A 17,074-nucleotide genomic window follows, 5' to 3' on the forward strand; every position below is an offset into this window, starting at 1 on the left:
CTCATGAGCTCACAGCGCTGTGGTTATCTGCAACGACAAAGTAAAGGTGGTGGTGTCAGTGTGTCTTCCTTGGGTGTGGTTATGCTGTGAAGGCACAGGAAGGCTGATGCACCCAGCTCTGAGGGCTCGGCTGGGTCCACTGCGTGGAATGCAGCATCTTTTCAGTAGGGAGGAGGGTCTTGGGGAGCAGTGGAGAAGTGCCTCTGGGGTACAGGATGCTCCCTCTCAGGGACTAGCACAGGCGGCATGTTCACATGCAGATAAACACACTGTGCGTGGTGTTGACCGTGGAAAAGTGCTCCTTATCACAAGATAGGCTCTACCATTTCCTGGTAGGAAATCGTATTTTCCTGTTTTTATCTCTTCTGTTACTCAAGCACACTCGGGGTTCACGAGGCAGGCAGAGAGTAGAGTCTTGCTACATACCCTGTCAGGAAGGACCAAAGAGGAAACATACAACGTCTTTGCCCAAATTATTAAAGAAAGCAGATGTCCTCCAGACCAACAGGAGACCCTGGTGTAGGCTGGGGGGGGAGGGGGTTCCTGGTGCTGCTTATGTATCCCAGCTGACAGGAAGGCCCAGATAGGAAGGGCTGTAGGGACTCCCAAGATTGATGAGCCATGTCCTTTCTCAAGGGGAACCTAAGACTACCAGAAAGTCAGCAGACAGACTCACAGCCATTTTTACTGTGGGAAGGGTAGTTCAACGAGAACCTATAGATACAGACAGCCCTATGAGCCCCCAAATACCTGGACACGGTCCAGAAAGGCTAACATGGGTATCCCACCAGGCCGTCAAAGTACAAGGGGAAATACACATCCAGTTAAGTTCTGGGAGCAGATGCTCATGTCCTGTCCATGTGAGTATGCACTCGTAGATCCTTGCTATGACTGTGCACTTCTGAAGCCTCTGTCTTTTTTTTAAAGATTTATTTAATTCATGGGTATGTTTTACCTGCATGTGCATCTATGTTCCATGTGTGTGCTTGACATTCATGAAGATCAGAGGAGGGCATTGGAGCCACTGGAACTGAATTTATGGATGGTTGTAAGCCATTATGTGAGTGCTGGGATTCTAACTCAGTTCCTTTGCAAGAGGAACCAGCGCTCATAACTGCCAAGGCCGCTCTCCAGCGCAGCCCTTATATTTCTTATAATGATTTGTATCTTTTCCTTTGAATCTCTGTGTATGTTTGTGCTTTCTTGTCTAATTGTCACTTGTCGTTACTGTTGTCATTACCCTGGGACCCTGTGGCCCTAGATGGAGGTCTATGAGGAAGGCTGAGGTGCCCCCACAGTGGTTTCCCCTGGCCTGCTGCTCTCCTCCCTGCTGTGACTGCCCACCTGGATCTTCTTCTTTTTTTTTTTTTTTTTTTTTTTGGTTTTTCGAGACAGGGTTTCTCTGTAGCTTTGGAGCCTGTCCTGGAGCTAGCTCTTGTAGACCAGGCTGGCCTCGAACTCACAGAGATCCACCTGCCTCTGCCTCCCAAGTGCTGGGATTAAAGGCGTGCGTCACCACCGCCCGGCCCACCTGGCTCTTCTTGTGTCTCATTGCTCTACAGCTCCTGTCAGCTCAGAGAAGGGGGTCTTTTCCCCTCCAGCAAAGCTCCAGAATCCCTCAGGTTCGGCTGAGTCTTGGCTATGGACACCTCACAATGGCAGGGATATTCTTGTGAAAGTCCTCGATCATCCAAGTCCTTCTGCGCCCCCTTTCCTTCTTCCAGCCTGTGGTTCTTCCTGCCACTTTCTGTCCCCATTTCTGACACAGCAGCCCTGTCCCTGCCCAGCTCACAGGAGCGCAGCTGGAAACAAAAACTAACACTGGGCTGTGACCTCAGTAGCTGTGCCAACTAGTCCAGGCCATCCTGCTTGTGACATGGGGAAAATAACACTATGTACTTTCAACTGTGAGGCTTACAAGGGAAATGCTCATATGATATGTTACCAGGTACAGGAGAGAGTAGGTGAGGACTGGGGTGAGGGGCTGAGTCAGGGAGGAGCCACCGTGTGTCATGTGGCCTCAGAGAGCCTCTGCAGAGAGCAGCTGTGTCTCTCACTGGGTCTGGAACTGAGCTCCATGGGAATTCTCTGTCGGGCATCACAGAGGCCACAGAGCACAAGTGCCTTTGTTTATTAAACATGTAGTATGTGCCAGGCATCACATAAAACGACCATTTCTCTTCCCAGGAACCAAGGAGAAACCATCCCATTTTACAGATGAGCAGGAATGTGGCATTTTCTGGAGTTTTTGAAGCTTCAAAAGCAGAGATCAGAATCAGAACCAAAGTTCATGCAACTCTGGGGAGAGCTCTTTCCCCTATACAACACCCTTGGTCAGAGAAGATTATAACCCACCCCTCCCTCTCTTCTCAACTCTTGCTCTTTGAGAGGAAGGCACAGAGCTAAGTTACTTTATTTTAAGCATGATTCTAAAAGTCCATTTACAAATTTTTTTAATTAAAATAAAAACTACCCCTTGGGCTCCCTCTTTGCCAGTAGCTTCTCTCTATTGCTTTGGCTGATGCCCTGCACTATGTCTACAAACTCTACTTTTGCCTCCTTCTAACTTGGTGAATTCCTTCGCAGCTGCTTCATCACAGGCCCATTGACGTCAGCTCCTGGGCTGACCTGGCTACAGCTTAGAGAACCCAGCTCCTTTCTACAATGAGCTGAAATAATTGCAGACTCCCAAAGGGCTCAGAGTTCAGATTATTGAGGCCATCTGAATCCACAAGAAACCAAACCCAGGCCCACACCTACATCCTTATCCAACTGCCCTTCCCAACCCACCTTAGGCGCCAGAGCCTTGCTCTCAACTTCTCTGAGGTGGCTAGTACTGACTGCTCTCTGCCGCCTACCAAAGGATCAAAACCACTTTCCAAATCCTCTCCAGTGTCACCAGTGGGTGGTGGGCAATAGCCACCGACACAGGAGCCACACTTGGATGCATGGAACTATGGGACTCAGTTTCCCCTTTTGCCACTTGGAAAGTGACTCCACAGCCATCAACTCACTTCACCTCCACTGCAGTGTTTGAAGGCAACCAAGGAAACGATTCTTATGTTCATGCTTCCCATTCCATGGATGTGGGAAGTGAGGTACACCTTGTCCCCCGTGTGCTGAATCCCAGCTGCATTCTGGGCTTCCCCATGATAAGCAACCATCTGGGGCTCTGGTATGTTCATCTCTTAATGTCCCATACCTAGAAGAAAGTGGCTTTGTCTCTAGCAGTAGGCTTTCAGGCACACCTTCCAAGTACACAGATACTCGTGTATGTTAATTGTTGGTGAATCCCATATGAGGATCACAAGGCTAGTACTTCCTCTCCTAGAACTGGGAATCCTCGGTGTTACAAGAACAACGTGGATCCAGTTGAGAGACAACACTCTGCCACCTGCCCCTCTTCCACGCCGCTCCTCCTATGTTCTGACCTTTCTATCAACCGCTCCACATCACCCCTAACACATCACCTTCTTGACTGAGTCAGCAAATGCTGCTTTATCCTGTGAACAAGGCACATTAACGGACAGGAGATGTCTCCACTGCATAGACGAAAGGTTGTACGGGTGGAGGCTGGAATGGGTGACTAACAGGGTGGTACAGAGGGTAAACAGAGGACCACAGAACTGCTATGGAAGGAGCTGCACTAGCTGGGTGGTACAGTGAGTCTCCAGGATCCAGAAAATGAAGGGATTAAAAAAAAACCCTTCCAGCCTTCCACAGAAGTAGTACTATGTGCTGACTTTCAGGGAAATGGGCATCCAGTTCTAACTCTCTCCAGTGTACTAGAAATCACCTACTATTTTATTTTTTAAATGAGAAGGAAAGGGCCTCAAGGCGGTACTGTTACCCCTCTACTTCTCTGCTGAAGAAACCAAGATTCACAAAAGCCTTGCCAAATCTCGCAGCTTATTACAGCAAGGTCTAGCACACGGTTGGGACTAGACGCTTGAACTCCTACATCCGGGTCCCTTGCTCACTCCACATCCAAAGCACATGTTAGGAAGAATGACTAAGATGTAGAATTTCCAAACTCCAACTTAACGAAATTCCCCAAGGGGACTTCCCTACCCAGCCGAGCATCCCTAATACTACAAACCTAGGGAGGTTCTGAGGGGAGAAGATTATTGACGGCTTTGGTGCTGATGGAGTGGGCAGTGGCGGAAGGGGAGGCAGCATAGAATAACCAGGAATCCGAGATGCCCACCTATGAGACCAGAAGAAGGTCGTAGGGAACCAGGGACTTTCAATCTGGGCCAGATCAAAAAAGGGACAGAATCCGGGGACTTTTGTCACTATCTTTAGAAGCCCATCTGTCAAAATCAGCCTGTGGGGGGTGGGGCAGCATATGGGGTGGGGCGGCATTGGGGACGGGCAGCCTTGGGGGCGGGGCTGCCTGTTGGGGCAGGGCAGCCAGGAAGGGAGAAGAGGCATGGTAGGCAGAATATTCAGGACTGATGTCTTTCTAGGCAGAATAATCTCTCATGGGTCTAGCGTGAGACTTGGAGTTTATTAAAGGGTCTAGCCTGACGCTTGGAGTTGATGGGGCATTACTCTCTGCCTCCAAAGTCTCAGCTGACACGAACTCTTTCCTGGGGAGGAGAGAATGGAAGGAAAGAGTGCTGGAACGTGGAAGTTTGGGGAGTGGTTTTTAAGTATATGTCTACTGAGAGCCAGCAATGGTCATTGCCTGATTGCCTCCATTGGTCCTCCTGGGTCTCTTAGGACTGGGTACCCATTCATAGCCCAGGTTCCATAAGAGAAACCAAAGAGTAGATTTAACAAATATGCAGAGACAGCAAGGGCTATCTGATTTTAAATTCAAGTCTGCCTTGCTCCATTAGCCTTCCTTCTGGAGGGGAGGGGCAGCAGAACCAAGGGGCCACGCTCTGGCAGTAAGCATTCCGAAAGAGTAAAGGATAAAGAATTTCACCAGGGGTATGAAACAAAAAAAGGGAATCCTCGAAGCGACGTGCAGAAGAAAACACTGAAAATGCACTCTTCTCATGGCAGAGGAGGCCTAAAGTTATCTGTTGATGAGCAATTTTGGAAGAAAACATGCTCCCACCACCCTGGCCTCGCTCCTGTGACCCTCGTGGGGGCTCCTCTCTGACCCACACACATGCTCATCAGCAAACACACCGCATGCGGTCTCCAGTGCAGAAAGCAAGTGCGTGCTCAGAGCCTGTGTGGTGAAGGTGAGAAAAGCTGCCGGGGCTAGGCTGCAAACCTCGAGTTTGAATGTGGTTGAGGAGCCGGCTTTAGAAACAGGGGTAATGACTATGGCCTTGTCCAACAGGACGCGCTGGAAGCAGAGGGTGGGAGCCAGCAGCTTGCTGTCTCAGACATAAGGAAGGAGAAAGGGATCCAATCAAGAAGCATACTCCCAATTTACATATGGGGAAACTAAAGCCCTTGGGGCGAAACGGCTTTGCTTCTGGCTTTCCTGGGAGCCAGATGCCTAGAAGAAACTGGACTTTTCCCTGCTTCGGACACATTGATAGGAGTGGCCCGATGAGCCAGCGCTGACCCACATAGACCTGGGGAAACCCCTTGTCTGAGTAAAGCTCTGGGATTCGTGGGAAATGGGATTTCATTTTCTTTGGCTGCAACTGCTTCATAACATCAGTCTGACTGGGCCGAGAGCCAGCTCAGCTTGGGAAAGGAGTCCAATGAAAGAAAGAAAGCAAAACAAATACTAGAGCAGGCTAGGGGATGAGTAGCGCGTGGCTGGAGGGCTGTGGGCTATCAGAGAGGCTTGTGTAAACACACACCACAGTGTCAGCGTTGATAAGAGCTGGCCAAAGAACTTAGAAGCCCACAGTCTATCTGTTCAGGTCTCTAAAAAATAGTCAAAAAAATCATCTTATCTTAAATAGTTTGATTAACCAACATAGATTTTGTGCAGTTTCTCAATTCATAGAGGAAGACATAACAAGTTGCTCCAAGTCACTAATAAGCAATAGAGAGCAGACAGGGAAAACCATGGCTTCATGAATATACACAGTCTTAAGCAACAAGGAGCAGATCTGCTTTTATACGCGGCAGGGAGGTGGGGGCATGGAAGGACGGTGGCCCAGGTACACAGAGCTGCAGTAATCCAGGATGAATAATTCTGCAGATCTAAAACACAGCGTGAGGACTGCAGTTAGTCACACCATGTCTGGCACTGGAAATTTGATGGGAGATTTGAGATGCTCATACTCCATAAATTCAAAATGGCGACTATATGAGGAGATAAGCATGTTCATATGTCTTCTGTGAACATGTCACTATGTCAAAACCTCATGATACACCATAAATATACATTGTTTTATTTTTAAAATGGGAAATAAATAATAGATCTGGATTTTCAGCTCTAGGGAGCCCAGGTGCTTAGTCAACATGCCATAAGAAATGATTGAGACCAACTCACTGCTGATTTAGTATCTATCCTAGCCAAAACATTTGCTGAAAAGAAGGAGAATACAAAGGACAAACAGAAGCCAAGCGTGATAAGATACTGTGCTCAGGACTAGAGAAATCGTTAAGAGCACTGGTTACTCTTACAGAGGACCTAGGTTTGATTCCCAGCACCTACACTGGGCAGCTCACAACTGCCTGTAATTCCATTTCCAGGAGACCCAACACCCTCTTCCAGCCCCCAAGAGCACTGAACACACATGGTACACATCCTGACAAGCAGATGCACACACATACACATAAAAGAAAATGAACTTCTAGAAGATTCTGTGCACACAGAATTAAGAGGCAAGTCTGAGATCCCAGCACTGTGAAGAATGAAGGTTAAGGTCAGGCTGAGTTACGGTGTGAGCCCTTTCTCAACACAAAGGACAGGAGACAAGGCAGTGAAGAGGTGGTTCTCAATGACGGAGTATATATTTACTTGTGTACTGTCTGTCTCACTCCTCCCACTCCATCTCAGAGCCATAACAAGAGCTGCTGCTTCTCTAGAAACAATGAAGGGTCACTAACTCAGTGAGATCTATCATTGCAAGTTATAACCATAAGCTACACACTTAAGTCCTCTAAAGTTGAACCAACCATCTCAAAAGCTGAAACTCAGAATCCACCTGCCTCAGCCTCCCAAGTGTTGGATTCAAGGTAGATGTTATGGTACATATTCATAAATTCCAGTATTCAGAGCGCACAGGCAGGAGGATTGCTTCAAGTTCAAGTCCAGCCTTGTCCATATAATAAGTTCATCCCAGCCATGGTTACATAGAAAGAACTGGTCTGCCTCAAAAAGAATAATGAAAAGGAAAGAAAGAGGGGGGAAGGAGGGAGGAAGGAAGGAAAGAAGGAAGGAAGGAAAGAAGGAAGGAAGGAAGGAAGGAAGGAAGGAAGGGAGAAAGAAAGAAGAAAGGGAGAGAATGAATGAAAGAAAAAGAGAAAGGAAGGAAGGAAAAGAGAAAGAGAAAGAAGGAGGAAGGAGAAGGGAGGGAGGAAGAGAGGGAGGAAGGGAGGGAGAGAGGGAGGGAGGGAGGGAGGGACGGAGGGAGGGAGGAACGGAGGGAGGGAGGGAGGAAGGAAGGAAAAAGGAAGAAAGCAAGCAAGCAACAGCAAAAAGTGTTTTCAGTATTTGGTTACTCTTCAACATTCAATTTGGTCACTGCTGATAAGTACTTATCTCCTACTCAGAAATCAATTTCAGTCCCTATCCCCTGGCTAAATTGTCCCTAATTCTGAATTGATGGTGCACCAAATCCTTCGGAATGGCTGAGGCTCCTACGTCTAACCCTGTGGTTCAAGGAGTCCCTATTCTTTAATATTTAGTTATACTTATAGACAGAGGACCAAAGTGAGACACGGGACAGGTGGCTTCATAACGCTTAACATGATGGTAACAGCCTCCACCCTCCTGTCATCTGACCGCATGGTACATGTGTCAAAGGGCTGACAAGGAATTCCAGATTGCCCAGAACTTGAGCTCAGATCCGTTCCGACTGTGGCACGGCCTACTGGAGTTACCATCCGCTAGTTCTACGATCCATTTGCTTGTGCGCCGTCCATCCGGACCCAGTCCTCCTTTCACTGCTTGAGCATCCGCATTCTTAGACTTTGCTCCTATAGCTGGGCCTGGACTCTGAGGTTTGGCTCTGACATGTGGCCCTGAAGTTTGATTCCGCCGTAGGCACCTCCAGCAGATCTCAACAGTTTTAATCTTTAATACCATAGAGACTCTTCTGAGGCCCTATCAGCTCCCTTAGCGCCTAGGTAGATATACAGATGATAAATAGATAGATATTATAGATAAATAGATGGACAGACAAGACACAGGCTCTTTTATTCCTGTTTTAACTACTAAGATTAACCCTCAGATCATTCAGTAAATACCTCTATATCTACCTGGTTATCAAGGCAATCAGGATTACTTGACAAATTGCTGTCAGCAAACCCACTATCCCTTGTTAATTTACTATCAATAAAGTCTGATGCTGTAGAACGGCACAAGTGTGCTCTGTTTCTGATATAGTGCATGCATGACAAACACCCTTCCATGGAGAAAATAGGAAGAACTTGGGAAGTTGCCAAGATAAGATCAATAGGTCTTGACCATAACTGACCCCCATCTGCCTTAAGGCAATAGCTCCCTGCTGTCTGGGGAGGGCCTGCTTGGGAAGGACGACCTGAGGATGCCGCAGAGGAAGGGTGATGTGGGGGATTTTTCCCCCCACTGTGCGTGTCCAGAGAGGAAACCGACAGTCATCCCTGGACTGGAGGGCAGTACAGGCAGAGTCATACACTTCTGGAGGAGATTTCAGTTTTCGTTTCCATTCTGTGTATTTCACTACTAGTGTCTGGTGTCTACTGTGAAAACTCCCCCAACCCAAGGGAGGGGGCACTTCCTCTGCTGCCCTGGCGTCTATAAAAGGTCTGCCTGAGCTGCAGAGCATCCCCGCAGAGCATCCCGAGACAACGAAGGCATCTCCCACAGCCTCTGCCCTGGGTACCATGAAGATCTCCGCAATTGCCCTCGCCGTCATCCTCACTGCTGCCACCCTCTGCGCTCCTGCATCTGCCTCTCCACGTAAGTCCAGGGCTCTGACCACCACAGTTCACGCTCTGTCTAGATGCCCACTCCATCCTGCCACCTCAGTCATAGTATGTATGCTGCCTCAGCCCCATGTCATTCTTATATATTACTGACAGTGATCCTGTCATCCCTGTTGGGTCTCCACGCCACATCATGGCAGGATGCTTCCCCCACAGTGAACTTGTCTGTGTCTCCACAGTCTACACTATGAACTCTGCAGGCAGCCCTTAAGTGTGGACTGGTAAGGCAGGGTAGCTCAGGCTGACCTTGGAAAATGACTCACTTATATCTGTCACCAGAATAGTTTCTAAGAAATGTCTAATACTTTTTAAAGTGCCCGAGGTGTGTGAGGTGTGATAGTCTCTTGTTTCATAGATAGAAGAGAAATGGGCTGAGAGAGAGAAAGAGACAGACAGACAGACAGAGACAGAGACACAGAGGTGAGCTAAGTGCCTATACAGGTCAGGCATCATGCAGATTCCTTTACTTGTGCCATCCCATTTCACTAGGCATGCAGTGGCTGTTCTTGACTTACGGTGGGAAACAGAGGACCAGGGAGACAAATTCTTGTCTAAGGGTGCACGCTGCTGGAGTTTGGAAACCGGCATCCCAAGCAGCCCTATCTGGCTAGAAAGATAAGCCCCACAGCTCTGCTGCGAGGTGACAATTCTGCACTGTGTGACATCTTGAATTGACTGACCACCAAGAGCTTCTCTGTTTAGGGCTCTTCACTACAGCCCAGCCAGACCCTGGGGTGTGATAGGCGCTTTCAGGCCACATATGGGATCATAAGTTATAGTCTTTGGATGCTTCCCTAGATTGTGTTCTACACCCCAAAGAAACCAAGCTTGGAATCCACTAGGGGAGCTGAAGAACAAGGCAGAGGGCCCAGAGCAGAAAAGGTGCCCAGCAGGGTGATGGTACAGAGGATAATGCACAAGTTTGGCTCAGGGACCACGTAGGGTTTGAACAGATCCTTTCAGGCTGCTGGTGAAATCTCCATTGTGGCAACTGTGTCCTCTGAGCCTCCATTTCTGCCAGGATAGATGACACTGCTTTCGAGATAAATCACGCCGAGGGCCCAGCAGTGTCCAGTGCAACTGACCTTTAATAAAAGGCTCTCCTTCCTCTCCCTCCCTTCCTTCCCCAGATGGCGCAGACACCACTCCCTGCTGCTTCTCCTACCTCTCCCTCACGCTGCCTCGTGCCCATGTCAAGGAGTATTTCTACACCAGCAGCAAGTGCTCCAACTCCGCAGTCGTGTGAGTCTCAGCCCTATGGGTTCCCCTTTGGAGTGCAGAAGCCCGGACCACCCCACCCCACCCCCACCGTGCTCTAACTACAGCCCTGTCACGATCTTTCTCGGAGAGTGCCCCTTATCATCCCCACCCACCCTCTAGGCTCCTCAAGGATCCATGGCTCCTCACCTCCAGCTCAGTCCCCAGCTGTAACATAAAAAGAACTGGACACAGTATCTTCCGGCACTGCTTCTCAATCTGCCCGTTGCGACCCCTCTGCCAAACCTCTATGTCAAAAATATTTACATTATGACTCATAACAGTAGCAGCATTGCAGTTATGAAGTAGCAACGGAAATAATCTTACGGTTGGGGTCACTACAGCATGAGGAACTGTATTAAAGGGTTACAGCATTAGGGAGGTTGAGAACCACTGCCTTAGAGGATCCTGCCTACCCTGACGGACACAGTTCGTAGGACACAAACTTTGGTGTGAGCACAAGCTGAAACTTCCTGGAGGTCTACTCCACAATCCTTCTCCAGTTAAGAGCCCAAAGTTTCCATAGTTCACACCCAACCCAGCTCAGCTAATCCTCTGAGGAAACAGGCAGGGTCAAGGACATGTGTCCTATCTGTCACATCTATGTACACACGTCTAAACTGTGTGTAGCCCTGACAGGTGTGTGCAAGTCTCTCCGTGTAATGAAGCTCAGATTCTGAGGCGTCTGTTTCAGTGCTGCACAGTAAGGGAGGGATGGAGCCTGTCTCTAGGGCTCCCTTTTCCTGTTACAAAGCAAAGTCATTAGTGACAAAAGCTGAAGAGACAGTTAAGATGCTAATGATTCACAGAATGAAGACAGAGAGCTATAGAAATGGCTCAATGGTTAAGAGCACTCGCTGCTCCTGCAGAAGATCCAGGTTCAACTCCCAGCATTCACATGATGGTTCACAATTATCTGCAACTCCAGTTCCAGGGGATCCAATGCCCTCTCTCCTAACCTCCTCAGGCACCAGGCACACATATGGTACACACACAGACATGGAGATGAAATATACACATAAAATAAATCCAAAAATAAAAGAAGAAAATGGGACAATACAAGATTGAAATTAATGCAAGAAATATTTTAAGATATATTTATTTATTGTGTATACAGTGTTCTGCCTGCATGTATGACTGCACACCAAAAGAAGGCACCAGATCTCATTATGGATGGTCATGAGCCACCATGTGGTCACTGGGAATTGAACTCAGGACCTCTGGAAGAGCAGCCAGTGCACTTAACTACTGAGCCATTTTTCCAGCCCCAATCCAAAATGTTTTGTGACCCTGATTCTAAAAGTGTAATATTAATATTTAGTATTACTAAACTTAGCTCTAAAAATTAGCATTTTTAAAAACCATCCCTTGAGCATCTATTATGAGCAGGCAAAGATGAATAAAACTGTGATCCTTGGCTTTGGAGAATTTTTTTGTTTTGTTTTGTTTTGTTTTTCGAGACAGGGTTTCTCTGTAGCTTTGGAGCCTGTCCTGGAACTAGCTCTTGTAGACCAGGCTGGTCTCGAACTCACAGAGATCCGCCTGCCTCTGCCTCCCGAGTGCTGGGATTAAAGGCGTGTGCCACCACCGCCCGGCTGGCTTTGGAGATTTTATTTAGTAAGAATGGTAAGTGGGACACAGAATGACTAAAGCACCCTATAAAACATTACTAAAAGAGAGGAGGAGGTGTGTCCAGCTTCAGGAGTGAGGGGGGCAGTTCAGAAGTGAGTACTGTAAAATGCTATTCATGGAAAGATTAGAAGTGTGGGGTGGGGTGTATCTAAGAACATGTCCACGGGCCTCTACTTGGGTTTATAGGGACACAGGAAGAGAACGGAGCACCGAGTGTCAAAAAACTGAAGAAAAGCATAGATCTGGCCAGAGTTAAAATGGCCTGGAACAGGGAAAGCCTAGAAGAAGGGGGTCTAGATAAGAGGCTGTTGAAATTACCCACATTGCAGTTTTGTAGGCTGAGTGGTACCTGGAGGCAAGAAGAAACAAGAGTCAGGAGCTTTGGAGGCTCGATCAGCCAGGGTAACAGACTTATGGTCAGGAGCAAGAGATAGGATGGTGCTGAGGTTTCGATGCAGGGACGGAGAGGTGTGCAAGTCTGTCACAGGCTTTTCTTTCAGACCACCAACCAGCTCCCAAATCAAGGCATAGAGACTTAGGAATGCTCGGCCTTATCTTATGACTGCCCCGCTAGTTCTTATAACTTAACCTGTTTCTCTTCATCTACGCTTTGCCTTGGGCTTTTTACCTTTCTTTCCTTCTGTGTATCTTTCTTTCACTGCTTCTCCTATCTGACTGGCTGCTGGCCCTGGGTGTATCCCTTACTTTCTCTTCAAGCCCAGATTTCTCCTCCTCATTTTCTCTCTGCTCGCCAACCCACCTATCATTTCTCTGCCTAGCTATTGGTCATTCAGTTCTTTATTAGAGCAATCAGGTGACTTAGGCAGGCAAGGTGAAACAAATGCAACACATCTTTACATAATTTAATAAATGCAGCATAAACAAACGCAACACGCCTTCACATAGTTAACATTCTGCAATATTCTGCATTATAAACAAACGTAAAGTTAACATTTACCTAGTTAAAGCATGTTCCACAACACAGGTCTAGAGGGCAAACTGTGTAAACAGGAAGAACCCAGGCAAAGTTGTGCAAGACAATCCGTGGAGATGTGGGATGGAGTGTAAGCAAAGGGCTGAGGAGAGAGTCCAGGAGCTGCCAACAAAAGCAGCCAGGCCACATTGTCTTGGTCATCCCTGGCTACAGAGCTGGTCTGCCATGTTAGAATCCTAGTTATGTCATTTGGTAAACTGGGGCCCCTTAGGCTCTCTGCAGTACTTCCAAAGAGTGTAATTATGGCACTTTTTTGGGGGAAGGGGATTAGGTCACAGAGAGAATAATAGTCCTTAGACCATCCCCTGGCACATAATGGGTATAGAGAATGATCAACCTGCTATTGTAATTATCTAAATGGTCTGGTGTGTGTGTGTGTGTGTGTGTGTGTGTGTGTGTGTGTGTGTGTTAGAAATGAATACAATCATCCACCCACTCACTCATTTAATAAATGTGCACCAAGCATCAACTATATGCCAGGCCTGGGGCCAGAGCTGGGGAGAAGAGAACTCAAGGGGGGCAGTGTCCTTGAGGACACCTGCTCTTATGAGGCAGGTAAAAGGGAAGTCAGATGAGCAAAGGGCCCCAAAAATGGAGGCAGGAAGGAAAGGAAGACTTACCCAAGATGACTTGTTCTTTGGTATCACATGCCACATAAAGGAGGAGGAAATGGAAGCCCAAGAAATTCTGACTGCGGGAGTTGTTATCCTGGTCCTTTGACTACCCAGCTACAGGCTGAGTGTGCCAAGAGCAGCCACTAGCAAGTCCTAGGGCTTCCTCTTAATTTCCTCAACTCGGGTTCTGATTCAAGTACATGCTCAACTTCTTTAAATTCAGCACTCAGCATAAGGCCTAGAGCAAGGGAAAGGGCCAAGAAAAGGCCAGTGCTTGGCCTACTCCATGCTGAGTTCTAGATTTGTGTGTGTTTGTAGGGAATTAACGCGATTGAAACTCTGCCTGTAGCTGGGAGCCTTTAGTTCCAACAGAAGAAGAAATGTCTTCTAAAAGGAAGAAAACCGCCCTGAGCTACAACAAAGCCCTACCCACCTCCCACGACCCTTTATGCTTTTCAGTCTCCAAATACAAAAACTGCCCCATTGTTAACCTCTTCCTTTCTCCTACAGCTTTGTCACCCGTAGGAACCGTCAAGTGTGCGCCAATCCAAAGAAGAAGTGGGTTCAGGAATACATCAACTATTTGGAGATGAAGTAGAATAGAGGGTTTCTAGAGCCTGATCCTGTATCCCTTACCTGTCCTTGCTTGCTGTAGTCCTGAGCAGCTTGGGGATGGCACTCATCACCCCCCTACTCCCACTCATTTCTGGGAGGGCAGAGATGCTACCATATCTTAGAGATTATAGCAGTATCCTCCCCTAGAGCCTGGGAGGTCTACTGAGGCCCTGCCTATGACAACAGGAAGTCTCCAGACTTTGAGCTTCAGGCTTCTCAGCTTGGTTTTGGGACCAGGAAAGAAGCCTGTGGATCTCTCAAGCAAAGAAGGGAAAAGGAGACCCCATACACAAATGTTCATGTCTCAGGCCCTCACAGGCTCTGCGCAGCAAAAAGAAATCAGCATTTCATTAAAATTTCTGATACAAGGACCACGCTGGCTTCTGGTTTGATTTCTTCCTAAGCAATCCTCTTCCCTACAATATTAAGCATGCAGAGATGGAGGCACACACCTGATAACAATATCAAACGTATGACCTGTGCAGTTAGCAAGGCTGGGAGCCAACACCCTCTGGAAATTAAGCATAGATAGGCAAAGCTGGTAAAGCAGCCAGTGACTTACCTACTAGGGTTGGAATCTAAGTATCATGATGTACTACCTATAAGTCTCCAAGGGTTTACCTGGATCCCGGCCACAACACCTCTCTGCTTCCTCAGGCTTTGACTGACCCTTCTACCTTCTCCTGACCCATGCCTTATTTCCAGTTGGCTCCCTCTACCCCTATTATTGTCCCTAGAAGATGACTTAAGGACAATTTCAGAGGCCTACATTATTTTAGATAAGGTTTTTGATAACTGTGCCAGCTGTACCAGAACGGGGGGTAGGGGGTAGTCCACCTTTCCCACCTATGTGTCCCTTCAGGTGAACACATATAGAAACAGATGCAGTCATAGCTTAGATAACATTAGTTGGGCACTATGTGCCAAGCATTGGCTCAGCCCCTCACATCCATCACCCTCTTTCATTTTATGCCCTTAGGGGTAGGCACTAATAGTAGCTCTGTTTACAGGTCAAAACTGTTTTCATTTTATGTGTGTGAGACAGACAGACAGACAGACAGACAGACAGACAGACAGACAGACATACAGACAGACCACTAATATTAGATCTGTTTACAGTACAAAACTGTTTTCATTTTTTTTAAGATGTATTTAATTATTTATGTATGAGTGCTCTATCTGCATGTACGACTTTGTGCCAGAAGAGGGCACCAGACAGATCTCCTTATAAACGGTTGTGAGCCACCATGTGGTTGCTGGGGATTAAACTCAGGACCTCTAGAGGAGCAGTCACTGCTCTTAACCTCTGAGCCATCTCTCCAGCTCCAAAGGTATGTTTTGGTTTTTTAAGAGTAATAAAGATTTATCTTATTTTTATTTGTGTGTATGTGTGATCTATATGAGGTGCCCAAGGAGGCCAGGACAGAGCAGCAGATTCCCTGGAGCTGGAGTTAAGGACAGTTATGAGCTGCCATGTGGGTTCTGGGAATTGAACCTGGGTCCCCCCAGAAGAGAGACCAGTGCTCTTAATCACTGAGCCATCTCTCCAGTCCTGTGTTTGTTTGTTTTGGTTTTTCAAGACAGGGTTTCTCTGTAGCTTTGGAACCTTTCCGAGAACTCACTCTGTGGACCAGGCTGGCCTTGAACTCACAGAGATTCGCGTGTCTCTGCCTCCCGAGTGCTGGGATTAAAGTCGCGTGCCACCACCGCCCATGTTTTCATTTTTAAATTGTGTGAGAGACAGACAGACAGACAGACAGACAGACAGGCAGGCAGGCAGGCAGGAAGATATACATACACACACACAGGATTGGGGAATGGACATGTGAGTGGGTTTTACCTTCTCCTTTTATCTTCTCGTGAGGACGGGGATCAACTCAGGTACACAGGCTTGCGCAGCCAACATCTTAACCCCTGAGCCATCTCATCAGCTCAACACCCAGTAAAACTCATGGGAACATGGACTTTTCCCAAAGCTCCCCAAACAAAAGGAAAACAAAGTTAAAAGTTTCTAAACCCACTAGATCTGATACAAAGGCCTCTATGTTTGCCCATGCTCAATTTACAAAATTTTAAACACAAAAACTTACAAATAAATTTTGAAAATTCTCCCCTTTCCTCTGGTATACACATTTTTTTTTCTGAGTCATTCAAAGCAGCATATGCAAAACCACTACAAGGCTAAGGGTTTCAGTATCATCTCCTAATGACAAGAACACTTCGTATAACCACAGAGTGAAAACACAGGAAACTGACATTGACACTACTATTTTCTAAAACATAGTCATCAAATATACATTATCACACCTTCCACTGCCTCAATAATGCCCTCTTCAGCCTTTTTTTTTTTTAAAGTAAGACTCTGATTCAGGCCAGGAAGTAGTGGAACTAATTCAGTATACACACTATATTTAGTGAAATATCTTTTTAGCATTATTTTTAAAACAAACAAACAAACAAAATAACAGGATCTCACTGTGTAGCCCTGGCTGCCTAGGACCGGCTATGTAAATCAGGGTAGCCAGGAACTCCCAGGGATTCACCTGCCTCTGCCTTTTGAGTGCTGGGATTTAAGGCACGTGCTATTATGCCTGGCCTCTTGAGTGTTCTTTAACATACTTTTTGGCTTTGAGTGTGTGTGTGTGGCGGGGGGGGGGGGGATCCTATGTAGCCCTAAGTTGCCTGGAACTCCCTGTGTAGACTAGGGTGGCCTGGAATTTAGGGTAATCCCCTCTGTCTCTGGTGCAGAGCTTACATGGCTGACCCATCATGCCCAGCCATTTGTTTATTGAGCAATATCTCAGTACACAGCCCAGACTGGCCTCGAGCTTTCAGGCTGGGGTTACAAGTGGGGGCTTCATCACCTGACTGAACAGCAGTGGGGGGGTCCTTAAGAGCATTGAAA

At 47.3% G+C, this 17,074-nt stretch overlaps 1 protein-coding gene across 1 annotated transcript; it reads left to right on the forward strand.

Moving 5' to 3' along the window:
* Nucleotides 1-8,873: 8,873 nt before the first annotated feature.
* On the forward strand, nt 8,874-14,540 carry Ccl5 (C-C motif chemokine ligand 5). Its single transcript, XM_038325596.2, has 3 exons — nt 8,874-9,031; nt 10,188-10,299; nt 14,065-14,540. The coding sequence occupies exons 1-3, from the start codon at nt 8,956-8,958 to the stop codon at nt 14,150-14,152; spliced, it is 276 nt and encodes a 91-aa protein (XP_038181524.1). The 5' UTR covers nt 8,874-8,955; the 3' UTR covers nt 14,153-14,540.
* Nucleotides 14,541-17,074: the final 2,534 nt, after the last annotated feature.

The sequence above is a fragment of the Arvicola amphibius genome, chromosome 4, assembly GCF_903992535.2.
Source record: "Arvicola amphibius chromosome 4, mArvAmp1.2, whole genome shotgun sequence".
NCBI lineage: Eukaryota > Metazoa > Chordata > Mammalia > Rodentia > Cricetidae > Arvicola > Arvicola amphibius.

What these genes read in the sequence shown, in the direction of transcription:
- Ccl5 (XM_038325596.2), top strand. Translation starts at nt 8,956, where the DNA reads ATGAAGATCTCCGCAATTGCCCTCGCCGTCATCCTCACTGCTGCCACC. An exon ending in TCCTGCATCTGCCTCTCCAC is followed by an intron (nt 9,032 to 10,187) that starts GTAAGTCCAGGG and finishes TTCCTTCCCCAG; the next exon opens with ATGGCGCAGACACCACTCCC. An exon ending in TGCTCCAACTCCGCAGTCGT is followed by an intron (nt 10,300 to 14,064) that starts GTGAGTCTCAGC and finishes TTTCTCCTACAG; the next exon opens with CTTTGTCACCCGTAGGAACC.